General features: G+C 33.8%; 2 protein-coding genes across 4 annotated transcripts; both read right to left on the bottom strand.

The window, feature by feature from the left end:
* Positions 1-6,127: 6,127 nt before the first annotated feature.
* Positions 6,128-8,007, bottom strand: LOC114915992 (uncharacterized). The gene is made up of 4 exons (XM_029271697.2): positions 7,542-8,007; positions 6,867-7,009; positions 6,686-6,783; positions 6,128-6,535 (listed from the first exon to the last, which is right to left on the bottom strand). Exons 1-4 carry the CDS (start codon positions 7,735-7,737, stop codon positions 6,361-6,363), a joined length of 612 nt encoding a protein of 203 aa, XP_029127530.1. The 5' UTR covers positions 7,738-8,007; the 3' UTR covers positions 6,128-6,360.
* A 273-nt stretch (positions 8,008-8,280) lies between these two features.
* On the bottom strand, positions 8,281-12,288 carry LOC109801567 (ubiquitin carboxyl-terminal hydrolase 20). Of its 3 annotated transcripts, none has more exons than XM_020362673.3 (8): positions 11,596-12,284; positions 11,392-11,512; positions 10,979-11,089; positions 10,573-10,739; positions 10,134-10,463; positions 9,898-10,020; positions 8,827-9,385; positions 8,281-8,734 (listed from the first exon to the last, which is right to left on the bottom strand). In XM_020362673.3, the coding sequence occupies exons 1-8, from the start codon at positions 11,956-11,958 to the stop codon at positions 8,433-8,435; spliced, it is 2,076 nt and encodes a 691-aa protein (XP_020218262.2). In that variant the 5' UTR covers positions 11,959-12,284; the 3' UTR covers positions 8,281-8,432. The 3 variants fall into 3 exon arrangements, with proteins under 3 accessions (XP_020218262.2, XP_020218263.2, XP_020218264.2); XM_020362674.3 differs by having other exon boundaries at positions 8,591-8,747; positions 11,596-12,288; XM_020362675.3 differs by having other exon boundaries at positions 8,592-8,729; positions 11,596-12,288.
* Positions 12,289-14,822: the final 2,534 nt, after the last annotated feature.

Below are 14,822 nucleotides of genomic sequence, written 5' to 3'. Positions count from 1 at the left end.
TGCAAACCGTTAAATATCTGACCTAAATATTGGCCAACAATTAAAGGAATTGATGTCATGTTTAAAAAATAAAAAATAATAATAGAAAAAAATAACACAAATAAGAATGTCTTTCTACACGTGCAAGACCCATTTATCATATCAAATAACTTCAGATATGAAATTTCATTGATTCGATTTTTGGATTCAAGTTTTAGTACAACATTTCATAAAATGTGTAATTTTTTTTTCTTTCTATATATACAGATCACCATCTTTTACTAGAGACAATATTCTTATATATAAGTTAGATAAGATTATTATGAGCTACAAAAATCTATCTTTAATTCATACAATCTAAGTTTTATTTATAGATTTGGAAACTTGTGTTACAGTCCACACAAGTAACACCCCCAAATGATATCATAATAGAAACCAAATTAAGGCCTGCGGATTGCTGCTCGAACTCCTGTGAGTTTTCGACATCCGGATACATTACAATTTTATTGCTTTGTGAAGGTTGTATGCCTTGCTAGGCTGCAAAACATATGCACGATCCAACCTATTTTTCTACTTTCTTATTAAGATCATTAGAAATTTGGAGGAATCGATCCATTAGGTTAGACTACAGAAAGAGAAATAATGAGTTGCAATATTTCTTCAACAATCAAAACATTACTGAACACGTGAATCAATTGTTAAAAAATTATTCTGACTTAATCAGTGATCTCAAGTTCAAGTTCTTAATATATAATTGTATTAAATATTTGAAGAAACTTTGGAAATTGTCACTCATAATAATCATATCCAACTTAAATAAGATTATTTCTAATGGAGGAAAGATACATGTGATATAAATAAAAGGATAAAAAAACAAACAAAAAATTAAGGAAGACAATTAATGGAAATTATAGATAAAGAGGAAAAATTAGTATCGTAAAATAGATCGTAATATAAATAATATAACTCATTCCCTAACCAGCAACATTCACAACAAATTCATTTAACAATAAAGCGTGTTGAAAAAATGGTCGAGTAACGTGTTCTCTATGTCTAAAGGTAAAACTATTGAAACAGATTTTAAAAAAGAAGTGTAATATGATTAGTTGTTGGATTATTAGAATAACATAAAATATATGTTGGTGTTCAATTGAATGTCCCCACTATATTCTACTTATTACAAAAATCCCCGAGGAATTTACTGATAAATACGGTATATATAATAACAAGCGAGCATCAATTAATTTCAGTTAAAGTTTGGTAAGGTGATCGATCAGAATCATCAAACATCTTTCATCTATCACGCCTTTCTTTATTAGTGTACTAATTTATGAATCACACTGTAAAGCAGGAATATTTGCGCCCAATGATACTTGCTGCATAACAATTGAAATGATTCACTAATTACAAGTCTAATAGCTAGGCTGAACGACATGAATTTATCACAAAAGGAAAATAATATAAGAAAGAATGGCAGACCCATTGAAGAACAACGTTAAGAAAGCAATATGCTGTGCTAAGTCGTCATGAGTGGCGGTGGGAGCCGGCTAGAAAGAGTGGATAAGAGTAGCTAGTTAAATTAGGTTTTAGGTATAAAGTTGAAAGGAGAAAAAGAAAAGCGAAGGTTTGTTGGAGTAGCTATTTGTACATGAAGTAATATATCCGAAAACCTAAATATTTCAAACACCTTAATCACACGTCATTTTTTCTTTATCTCTCTTGTGCATTATATAGAAAAGCATTTGTTAAAAAAACTTAAGTTATTAAATAGATCCCAGTAAGAGATTAGTGATTCACTTAATTAATAGAGATACCTTGATTTACCAAAAATTTATTGCGTCTATCAGTTGTGTGTGTTTTTTTTAAGTATATTGTGGCATATATATATTGGGTATGTATGTTAGCATATTTGGCATCCAATAAATATTTAGCTTTGGTATTTGTATTGCATGTTGGGAAGTGGAAGACAGCAGAAGCACACAAAGAGAATGGTGTGAGTCTACATCGAGTGTGAGTGTATCTTTGTATGCTCGCATATTGGGCCACACTGTGGGGACGTCCAACTCTCAAATCCATGTGCTTCAACCACTCTTTGCTCTCAACGCGCCTTCCCAATCCCTATAAATATCCTTTAACCTTCTCCACCTCCAAACCAACCTCTCTTCTCTTCATTCTATGGCTATACACAGGCTTCCAAGTGTTGTTTTCTTAGTACTGTTGGCTCTAGGAGTATGTTCTGCCAGAAGAGCCCTTCTCACCCTTGAAGGCGGCTATGGTTTAGGCCATGGCATTGGTGGTGGTTATGGTGCTGGTGTTGCTGGAGGTATTGGCGGCGGCGGTGGCGGCGGTTCAGGTGCTGGTGGAGGATATGGAGGGGAACATGGAGTTGTAGGGTATGGAGGTGGTAGTGGGGGAGGACAAGGTGGAGGAGTAGGATATGGTGGTGATCATGGAGATGGATATGGTGGTGGTGGTGGAAGTGGTGGTGGTGGTGGTGCAGGTTATGGCGGAGCTGGAGGAGCAGGTGGAGGATATGGTAGTGGTGGAGGAGCTGGTGGTGGCGGCGGTGCAGGAGTAGAGCATGGTGGTGGTTATGGTGGTGGACAAGGAGGTGGAGGTGGAGCAGGTGGAGGGTATGGTAATGGTGGTGAACATGGTGGTGGATATGGTGGTGGTGAAGGAGGTGGAGCTGGTGGAGGGTATGGTGCTGGTGGAGAGCATGGTGGTGGATATGGTGGTGGTGGTGGATCAGGTGGAGGGTATGGTGCTGGTGGGGAGCATGGTGGTGGATATGGAGGTGGACAAGGAGGTGGAGGTGGAGCTGGTGGAGGGTATGGTAATGGTGGAGAACATGGTGGTGGTTATGGAGGTGGTCAAGGAGGTGGAGCAGGTGGAGGGTATGGTGGTGGTGGAGAGCATGGTGCTGGTTATGGAGGTGGTGAAGGAGGTGGAGCTGGTGGAGGTTATGGTGCTGGTGGAGAGCATATTGGTGGTGGGTATGGAGGAGGTGGTGGAAGTGGAGGAGGTTATGGTGACGGAGGAGCACATGGAGGTGGATATGGTGGCGGTGGGGGCGCCGGTGGAGGAGGTGGATATGGGGCAGGTGGAGCACATGGTGGTGGTTTTGGAGGAGGTGGCGGAAGTGGTGGTGGCCATGGTGGCTATGTTCCCTAAGAATACGTACTACTCTACAATTAATTCACAATAGATATCCAAGTGCCCCCTTTGATGTATCAAGAATAAGTATGGTATTATTAATGACCGAATCATAATCACAATCATACCATCAACATTATAAGCACTTTTACGTTGTCAACTCATGATTTTTATGTAACAAAAATATTTCTATAATTATTAATTGCAATATTATGGAACTGTTTTCATACTTCCCTTCTATCGTTATCGTGATTATATCTATATGAAAGAACATTTTTAGAGTTTAACTTGTTTGTCAACTCGTGTATATATATATGGGCTGCGTTGGAGTTTATCTATATTGAGAAAGCATTTGTTCATGACTTTTTACAAGTTTTAACTTTTAATCAAGTTTGTGAACAAGAGTTTTGATTGTAAGAGTGAATAAAAAAAAAAGTTTAATGGAAAGGAAAGGTGCGTTTTTCCGTTTTTATTCTTTCATTGCAATGGTGGAATTTTAGTACAATTGCAATTTTAATATTAAAGTTTTAATGAAGTAATTTTAGTTGTTTATGTATTATAATAATATGATTTTGATTTTAATTGAATAATTTTAATTTTTAAGTATTATAATTGTATATTTTATTTTATATTTAAAATCAAATAATTTTAAAATTATATAATGTGTGTATATATAAGATTCTTTGAAAATATTTATTAATATAAGAATATAAGAACAATTAATAATAATTTTTAAATTAAAAAAATTATAAATAAAGTTATCACATATTAGTGTTATTGTAATTCTCTTTATTATTGTTGACATCTTTATTATTGTAATGATTACCACAATACTACCTCCACTCTATCACATACTATTGTCATTTTCGTTATTATCATTGTCGTTGTTACCACCACCACTATTGTAATCACTGTTATCTTCACCATCATTAGTGGTAGTGGTGATTATGGCAACAAAAAAGAGAACTCACAAATGCAGAGTACTTTTATCTAATTTATTTCTTTAAAATTCTAAAGAAATAAACTTATGAGACTCAATTTTTAACAAGAACCTTGTATACTTTTTCTGTTTGGGATCAAACTAGACATCTATCTGGAGAAACCTTCTAAAGCACTTAAACATCCTTCAAGAGTTTCTTAACTCCCAAAGTCTCTCTATCACGGATTAAAATCTTCTGTCCCCAATTCCTGTCTCCAAACCCTGTCCCCCCAATCATAAAATGCCATCTCAATTAAATTGCCACATCATTACTTTTAATTTTATTTTTATTTTTAAAAAAAAATGTAACTGACGGTTCGCCTCCGTGCCGGCCTCGACGCAACCGAACCGTTTATTCATGCACTCGGCGACCTCCGGCGGCGCCACCAGCAACGTGGCGGCGAAGCTGGCAGCGAGGTACCCGCAACAGACAATCTTTGATAGCCTGTACAAGGCGGGACTGGACTTCGGAATATACTACCCGAACATCCCGGCGACGCTATTCTGCCGCAACCTAAGGAAGCTGAAGTACGTGCCGAAGTTCCACCTATACGACTTGTCGTTTAAGCCTTCTTCCTCCTCCACCCGCGGGGGTTTCGTTTCGGCGGCGTCGGAGGGCGGGAAGAGGCGGAGGCTGTCCGATCTGGAGAGCCTTGTCGTGGGCGGCGGCGGAGGGACCGCGGCGGCGGCGGTGGAGGAGGAAGAAGGCTACATTTGTGACGTGGGAGTGGTGGCAGCGGGTTGAGCTCCGGTGAGTCGTTGAGTTTGTGATATGGTGGCCGGAAATGATCGTCGTCGTGACTGGAAATTGAGTCGTTGCGGGATTGACAGAGTTAACTACCGTGCCGAGATAGAGGAGCTCCGTCGCGGGGGTTTCGTTTTGGTTACACTTTTTAAAAATAAAAATAAAAGATAAATGTAATGACGTGGCAATTTATGATTGGGGGACAGGGTTTGGAGACAGGAATTGGGACAGAAGATTTTGATCCCTCTATCACACCTAAAAACACTACACACTACATAATTATTGATAAAAACACAATAATTAATAAAAACTTATAGTCTTATAGTTAATATATATAATATTTTAAAATTATGCAATTGTTGACCTATTTACATATAATATAAATTTCATTCATATATTAAATTATATATAGTTACTATTACTATATAAATAAAATGTATATATATTATTAATATATTTATAAATAAATTAATAATTTCATAAATTTAAATTAGTATATTAATATACTATTACAAAAATATAATATATTTGATAAGATAGATATATTAGAAAAAAATAAATTATAAATATTGATACATATGTCATCTATTAATATTACATCAATAAAAATTATTAAATTTATAATGAGAAATAAAAATTACACAATTACAAAATTTAAATCACTAAAATTGCAATTCTGAATAATTAAAATTGTATGACTGCGTAAGGGGGAAAATGCATTTAAGCCTTTCACTGTTTTAATTAGTAATCCTTTTTGCCGGAAAAATGTATGACTATACTTTCATTAATCTTATTAACATGAAAATTCAGTAAATGAAGTTTGAATTTCGCCATATAGAAGTGCGCTACAACTTAATTGATTTGATTAATAGAATAATTCAATAAATATGTGAAGATAAATTTTAATATAATATTTCTTGAATTTTTATTGATTTAAAAGTATGCTTGTTTCAAAATACTTCAATTTATAAAAGTAACACAGTAATTCCCTAAATATTAAATTGATTATAGAATTATGAATACTTTAAGAATAATTTAACAAATAAAATTGATCAATTATAATTTATGGATGAAATAAAAATATCTAATGCCAAATTTATTTTTTAAATAAGTCAACGTAAAATTTTAAATTTCTTTTATTTTGAATTAATTAATTAAAGTAAAGTAATATAACTTTTTTCATATTAAAAGAAAAACTTTTAGGTGTTTGTGATAATCCATGGCGTGTCATAGATATATACGAGAAGAGAAAGACAATTTGGAGGATCACACATCGTGGAGGAGGCAATTTGAATATAATTTTTAAAGTAATTAAATAAAAAGTGTAAAAAGATCTTTACACTATCTGCATATTCATTATTTATTGGTATTGGTATGTTAAATAGAATACAAAATAGTATATATGCGAATACTCTGTTCTTGTTATTTCTGAGTTTACTTTCCAACACCCTTGACTTTGACTAAGTGAGTTACCCTCTTGAGGCATATATTTGTCATCTCTTCACTTATTCTTTGATTCCTCAGACACTGTCATTTGAGGCGTAGACGGTGCCAATTCTCTAGGAATATCAGTCATCCGCATGCTTTTGATCATGTCAACCCTTCCATCACCATTTATCATGAAAATGTTGCATGGAATTTTTTTAGCATAGAAATCTTTGTTCCTTTTATGAGATCTGTTCCATATAGCATTTCCATGAGCCAGACATGAATAACTAACAAAAACATTTCATTTCAACTCAATCTATACCAAACAGCAAATAAGATCAATTTGGAAGTAATTAAATCAGTATGATTGAATCAAAGTTTAATTCCAACGAAAATACCCGTCAAAGACGACCCATGTTGGAGAAAGGGTGGCAACTTGCTCCACAACCAACAGTCGCAGAGGATAACCCATTACAATTTTCTTCTGTAGCACAACCTGTGATGATAATGTGCAGTTTGCAAAATAAACAAATGAGAGAAATGTGATTGTAAAGTTGTTGCCTGAGTTTAGTTTTGTACCCCATACTTTCTGCAAAGATCTATAACCGCTTGACGCTTCAGACACTTTACATCATTTCCGCACCCATTTTTCTCCTTCACTGGATCTGGATGTGCATCTTCCAATTCCTCCGTCCAAAATACATTTCTTGTCTTCAAAAACACTACAAAACATTACACGCTTTCTGGTGAGATAATTTTCCAACATGCCTTCATCGTCATCGATTACCTCGCTTTTAGGAACACTAGTTGTTAAACGTGTCATTTATCGTGAGTTAATTTCCCAATACGGTTTTTTATGAGGGAAAGTAATAGATTTGATACTTGACAATTGATATTACCGGAAAGGTAGACAGAAACTGGGGATGTAGAAATGAGCTGTAAGAGAATATATGTCTATTTGTTATTTACCGATACAACAATTTTTTACAAGAAAGAAAAGGAAGAAACGTGAGACGTAAAAAATGTTGCGACAGTGAAACATAAATATAAAGTGAGTTGCGTACTAGTAAATTGTTTTACGCTACTGTTATGATCAAAAAGCCTGATCAGGATTATAACCTCTAGGTAAGTGAGTTTATTGCTGTTTACGGAAGGAAAGTAACGAACGTTACTTATTTATTAACAGTAAAGTAATCCCCAGGGCCAGGGATATTGCTAAACCAATAACAGCAAATACAACTAAATTACACTCACGTGGAATGTTAAGCCATGGCATGACTCCTAGAAGAGTGACGATGCACCCAGCAGTAACTACATTGTCAAGTGCCCATTGAAGAGTATCTGTTGTAAACTCTGTCATCCCATCCATCACAACTACAACATGTTTGTTAGTGCTTCCTGGGCTTGAAAAGTCATGATCAGGAAGATCAATGGCAAGTGACTTGTCCATTGCAAGAAGCCTCAGGATTGTACGGTCAGAAAACAAAAATCACTGTTTGAAATAATTTCAGTTAATGAAAGTAGCCATTGAAAACCTAACTGAGAAAGGGGTTTGTTGCAGGCATAGTAATTCCTTATATAGATCATATTACCAGTGACCAGAACATTCAAGGGTCCAGACAAGCGCTTGACATGATCAAGGGCTGGTTAGTAATTGACGTGTTTAAATTTACATTAAAGAATATTTTGCCTAGTAATTGCAGCCCTTAGACATGAACAATACTTTATATTAGACAACTACCTTAATGACAAGCTAATAGGTACTTTGCTATTAACTAGACATTTATATATAAACGGCAAAGTCCAATTAAGGGAATCTATCATAAGCAACCCAGGAAGTTGGGGCAAGAAATCGAAGTATCAAACACTGGATTTTTCTGATATTATCAATGTTGGGATGTTCAGGATCACTTAAGATCGTCTTATTTATCAAAGTAATCATTTTTACATCCTTGTCCTCACTAGCTATGTTCTATCTGTGCAGACGGGAACATATCAAGACAACCAGTACGTTCATGCATTTCTCACTCAGGCTTGAAACTATACAATTCGGTCGAAGGTATTGACAAGTTATAGTAAAAAGATCACATGCTTAGGTTTTTCACTAAAAGAAATCAGAACATCTCCAAAACAACAAAAGACTATTCACTGTGAAATTCCAGCTGCCACAGGGCGACTGACAGATGTATGGTTTGGTTTTTTACGATCACCAAGTGAGTTGCTTTTTTTACATTGCGATGAATCCATATGTTTTCTCTTCTTGTCCACAGATTCTTTTGGACTAACAAATTGCAAAAGTGCCCCTCTCCTGGAACCAGGCATCTTGGTATTGTTGAGATATTTCATGGCTGCTTGTCTTTCAGAATCCCCAGCTAACATATTTGATGCTCTTTTACAGCTCCCATGCTTCTCCCTCTTCAAATGATCACGTGAGATATTAAACTGATCTGACAAATCCAACTAAAGATAATTAAACAGACAAGTCATTCATAGAAATAATGCTGAATAAAGGATATCTAGCGGAAGTATATTAAACTACCTGGAGAATCATCACGAGGGGAGCTGGGCGGAGTTATGGAATGGAAACCATCATTCTCTCTAAAATCGACAACTTCTTGACAGTTCAAGTTATTATCTTGACCGCCAATCCCCATATATGAATTTCCATCAAATATGTCACTGCCATTCAATATTTCATTCTCCATATTCAACACTTGGGCATCAACACTTTTAGAGCCATTTAAATCAACGCTTTTATTATTTGACCCAGAGATAAATCTTCCCCGGCCATGAGTAGAATTTGTAGTGTCATTCATTTCAAGAATAGTATGTCTTTCTTGACAATCAAACTGTGGCCCAGGACAATCAGTGTATTCACCAGCCCCACCTCTTTCAATATTTGAAATTATAATAGGATTTGATTTGCACATGCTGTCACCAACGTCTAAAACAGACTTAGGAGATGTACTCAAAACATTTGGATCCGAGCATTGTGTTTGAGATTCCATAATACTCGAAAACCATGGAGTACCCTCTCGTGCATAAAACAATATGTATGCTTCCTGAGACAGTACAGAATCCCCCGAGACCTCAGTAACCTGAACAAAAAACCCAGATACTACATCAACTCCAGAACAAGTAATAATCAACACAATAGTTAAAAAACACAAACCATATTGTTTTTTCTGTCTCTGTCTGTGTGTGTGTGGGAGGGGGGGGGCACAATAAATGAATATTTTAGAGATATGGATGACTGAACCTCTAAGGAAAGAATGAGGAAAGAACTAAAATCTTGCCCACATTTCAACCATTGCAATTCCAAATGCTTACATAGGTACTAAAAACAAATTTAAATATGATAATGTCACTTTTCTTGCTATAAGCATATTTAACTGTAGGCAATAATCATTCAAAGCTCAATATTCAACATGTAAAACCAAGTGTAAAAACTTTATATAAAAATAATAAATAAAAAAAACCTCAGATTTGATACACAAATGCCAATTAGTTATCTTGTACCATGAACAAAGCCTAGTAAGACAGTAAAATTTTCCTATTGAACATAGGATTTGCAAAATAAATAAGCACATCTACGGGGAAACAACGCTACCATTGAATCATCCATCTTATGCCATGTGTTGGGAGCAGAGCGAACAAAGCAGAAATAATGCCCTGAAGTAGACGAAAAGCCAATATGCACAACAATGGCATATAAATTATATTTCAACGGTACCTATCAACATAACAATGAGTCAGGCCACAGAATTCACAAGGGAATCAAGAATACTCTAAAACTACCCATATGCAATAATCAAGAAAAATGTAAGTTATAAAATCACAGCTCACATCATTGTTTTGATTAGAAATAGTATAGGGCTGCAAGTCTAACTCCAATGGGAAATCAATATGCTTATCAATCTTTTCAACAAGGACACCATCTGTCTTGAATCTCTTCAGATGAAATGCTGCAACTGATGGCGTCTGATCCAACATAAGCTGCTTCTCCATGGACACTTCTTCCTTGCAGTTATCACATCTAATGTTTGCATCAATGTTTTCCACCTTAGTAAAAGATTCCAGAGCACTTGGAAGACAATCTACATTTTCTATCTCTAAACTCATATCAATCAATGGCTCATAAGTATCAGAAGTGTGGCCACAGCGACAGCATTGAAGCTGACACACAAACACAAGTAAGGAACAGATAATTGTTAGTAAGCACAACATCACAAATCATATAGGAGGCATAAACCAAATTGTTTAACAAAGCACTTCTCCATCATACTTTGCTAATGAGACGACCTCCAAATACTTTCTCTACAAGATTATCACCCTCAAAATTTAAATTATTCTTCCTCAAATCTAGGAAACCTCTTTCCAGTTTATCCAAGGCACACTGCATAAACTCATGGGCATCCTCTTGCTGGTATCTTCCAAATGCAGAGGAAAAATCTGTTATGGGGTTATGGATCACAACAGCCATAAGTTGGGAAAAAATATTGCAATGTTTAAAAGTTATATTTCACAAGCCAACGTTGCAACAATCACTACTACTACTAATGACAATCCTTAATTCTCCTAGTCAAGTAATTGAACATCAGCCCACAGTGGTCCGCAAGCTAATTAAAAAATACTTATCATGAAAGTGATAGAAATAAATAAAAATAATAATAATAAATAAATAAGGATACAGTTCAAATTGTCCACAAATTTCAAAGGTGAAAGAGTCCTTCCTGAAGCCGCTAAGGAACTTTCAACCTGGTCTCGAAGAGCACAAATAACACAGAACCCATCCATATAACCTGAAATTTCCAATCCCAAAAATCAAAATCCTCGCAAAATAAAAGAGAATTCCTAAAACACAGTCAAACTACACACATAATTGCAAGGAGCAACAGTAAAGGTGCTAATTTACAAGATTCAATCCCTAAAACAATCAGGACTCTCAATCACAAAATTAATTATCTGCAATCAATAACCCCCCCCCCCCCCAAAAAAAAAAAAACCCTGCAAACTGTTACACCTTACCACAATATATCACTCAATAAACCAAAACTAAACACGCAAAAAGCATCAAAGATAAATTCAAACAAAGGTAACTCACCATCACAAGGAGAAGAATGAATGCAGGAACGAAGACCCTGCACTAGAGGCACCGTGTGCGTAAAACATTGCAGGATAGAATTAAGAAAGCACGTGTTGCCAAGATTTGAAAGCCCAGCTCCCTGTCAAACAAACACACAAACATTTAGAGAAAAAAATTAAAAACATAGCCAAAGAAACACAACAACCAGTCAACGACAGTCACCATCTTGGTAGGCACAACTTCAGAGGCGGATTCTCCGCCCACTGGACCGTCGTTTGCAGGTAAGAGCCAGTTTTCTTGGGGAGCACTCCACGCTTCCGGCGCCACCGCGGAATTCAAAGCCAAGTCATGCGACCACCGCGAAGACGAGCCGTCGTTGAGCTGCCGCACCGGCGAAGACACGCCGCCCTGACCAGAACCCGCCGAAAGAACGGAAGCGCCGTCGGTCGGCGACACACCGGAATATCCGTCAAAATCAGCGGCCGATTCGGCGTTTTCTAGGGTTTGGAGAAAGAGATTCGGTGCGGGAGGAGCATCCACCGGCTCCCCTGCGGCGTCAGCGGGCGAAGGCAGTGAGAGACACATTGAATTCAGCGACGAGGTTGAAAAATTAGGCACGATTTTGGTGAGGAAAGCGTTGGGGTTTTAAATTAGGGAAAAAAAATTGGTGTGGGAGTTAGGGTTTTGAAAGGAGGAAGAATAGGAGGGAAGGTGAAAAGCGTTTAAAGAGAAAGAGAGAGAGAGAGAGAAAGGGTTTGAAATGAGAGGGAAAAAACTAAAATGGATTTTTAGTGTGCGGAGAGTTTTGGCACCAAAACTTATTTTGACGAAAGTGACACAATCGCGCGCTCAAACTCTCTATCACCAAAACTGTTACTGTACTTCGTGTTGTTGCTGTGTATTCCCAACTCCTCCTTAGTCCTTGTTTCCCTACCCCGCCCATTTCACAACTATTTATATTAAAATCATTCATTAATTAATTAATGAGCATCACATTAAAATATTAAATGCATTTATTAAATTATATACCTATGGTAAATTGATTAGATTTATTTTAATGTAATATAGGATATGATCCATTTTTTTAAACTTAAAAGTAAGTGTTTTTAAATAAATATTTAAAAATAACAATTCTTTAATAAGTAGATGAGAGTTATTTCTTTAAAAAAAAAACACAAAACTGTTTATTGAAAAAAAAACAAACACATTAAAACCTAAAAATGTACTTATTTTATTAAAATATTATAAGAATTTTTTTAAAAAAAATATACCTATATTTTAAAAACTTAAATGCACTTTTATTTATAAAAAAATTATAATTGGAAATTTTTAGTCTTTCAAAATATTTCAATTATTATTAAACATGATATGTTGATTTTTTTACATATTTAACTATTATAGTGTGTTTGGATGAGAAATTTTACAAATTCAAAGAATTTCAAATTCTTGGTATTTGAATTATTTTGATTTCAATTTCTATCATTCTTAAAATATTTTGTTTTGATAAGTCAGTTCAAATTTCTTAAATTTTAAATTCTTTAGTTAGATATGATAATTTGATTCCATCACGATAAAATTGATTTTAAAAATATATTTATATGTTAAGATTTTTAAATTAAATTTTATAAAAGTAAATATTAACTAAATTTTAAATATTTAATAATTTAAAAAATTAATATTATATAATATTTAATAATTTTAAAAATATTTTTGAATATTCAATAATTAAAAACATGAAAAGATAAGATAAAATATATGAGTGAAATATAGGGATGGCAATGGAGCCCCATGGGGGCGGGTAATAGTAAAATCGTCCCTGCCCTGCAGAATGAAAATTGACCCCGTACCCACCCCATATCCGTGCGGATATCCATGAATTTTTTGAATACCCACGAATATCCATGAATATCCATGGATATTTATAAATTTTTTAAGAAATTAAAAAAAATTATATTAGAAATAATTTTAAGTTTATATTTAATGTCATTGAAATATTAAAAATAAAAATTTAATGTTAATTTTGAACTTGTATTTAACGTTAATTTTATTGAAATAATAATAAAAATGCAAGATAATCAATAACTTAAAATACATCAATTTCACAAGAGAAAATCTCATATCAAAAAGCTACAATAATTCAATTTCATAATTCTAAACGAAAGGAAACAACTTAAAATACATAAATCTTATTGTGATGACTAATGTGTGGGCTGTGCGGCTATGGAAAGAAAATAAGATGAGAGAGTGTAGTTTTTGGGTTATGTGGTACAAGAATAATTAAGATATTTAAGAAATATTATTAAACAGATACCCGCGGGTATGGATATCATCATACCCGCCCCCGCCCCCCCCGTTTATAAACGGGTAAAAAATTATTCGTCCCCATTATCCGCGGGTACCCAATTAGCCTATCCATTTATTATTCGTAGCGGATTTTACCCACAGATACCCGCGAGTGCGGGTATTTTTGCTACCCCTAGTGAAATAAGAAGAAAAAAAAATATGAGTAATTTCAAATTATTACTTTTTTTGAAAATTTGAAAATTTAATATTTCAAAATTTTTTACAAATGTATAAATTTCAAATTCTTTATAATTTTTCTATCTAAACAAGGTATTTCACTTCAAAGAAGTTAAAATTATTCAAACAAATGAATTACTTAATTCAAATTTTTCATCCAAACACAGTATTAAGGTATTGAGGTAATGATTTATTTAATGTTTTTAGTATTTAAAATGTTGAGAAAATTTGTCTCTTATCTCTCAAATTTATAACTGATTTTTTTTAGTCTTTGTAATTATGAAAATAGGTTATACCTTTCACATGAATGTAAGGTTTAATTTGAATTATTTAATAAAAAAATCAAGTTTAAACTTAAAAAAAATTATATAAAAGAAGTTAGGTTTAAACTTATAAAAAAGTTTATTAGACTTGATAAATCAATTTGTTTATCTATATAAAATAATGAAAAATTAATATACATATTACATTACTAACAATTTGTTTAAATAAATTTTTTTAATACAAAAAATATCAATATTTTTTTATATTTTCATTACACTTAAATATTTTTTATTTTTTATTCATACGAAATCAAAAAATCAAAAATAAAAACTCTAACAATTGCATATTTATTATTTTCTTCTCTCTTGATTATTGGTTATTTAGAAGTTTTCAAATGGAATATAAATAATATTTTAAAAATATATATAAGATTACTCTCTTTATTTTTTTTAAATCTAAATTTTAATAAGAGTGAAGTAAACTATTTTTTCTCATAAAAAGAAATACCCACATGCATATTTAAAAATATATTTGTTGACTTATTGATTTTTTTTGTGTATTTAACGTTGTTAATATAAAATAAGTTCTTTAACAAATTAAGAAGTCAAAGTTTAAAAAAGTTAAGTCAAAACTATGTAGAAGACTATAATAAATAATAATTCAGG

This window comes from Cajanus cajan, chromosome 11, assembly GCF_000230855.2.
Source record: "Cajanus cajan strain Asha chromosome 11, NIPB_CcT2T_4, whole genome shotgun sequence".
NCBI classification, from domain to species: Eukaryota; Viridiplantae; Streptophyta; class Magnoliopsida; order Fabales; family Fabaceae; genus Cajanus; species Cajanus cajan.
The sequence above is the reverse complement of the archived record's forward strand: the minus strand, read 5'-3'. Positions and strand labels throughout refer to the sequence as shown.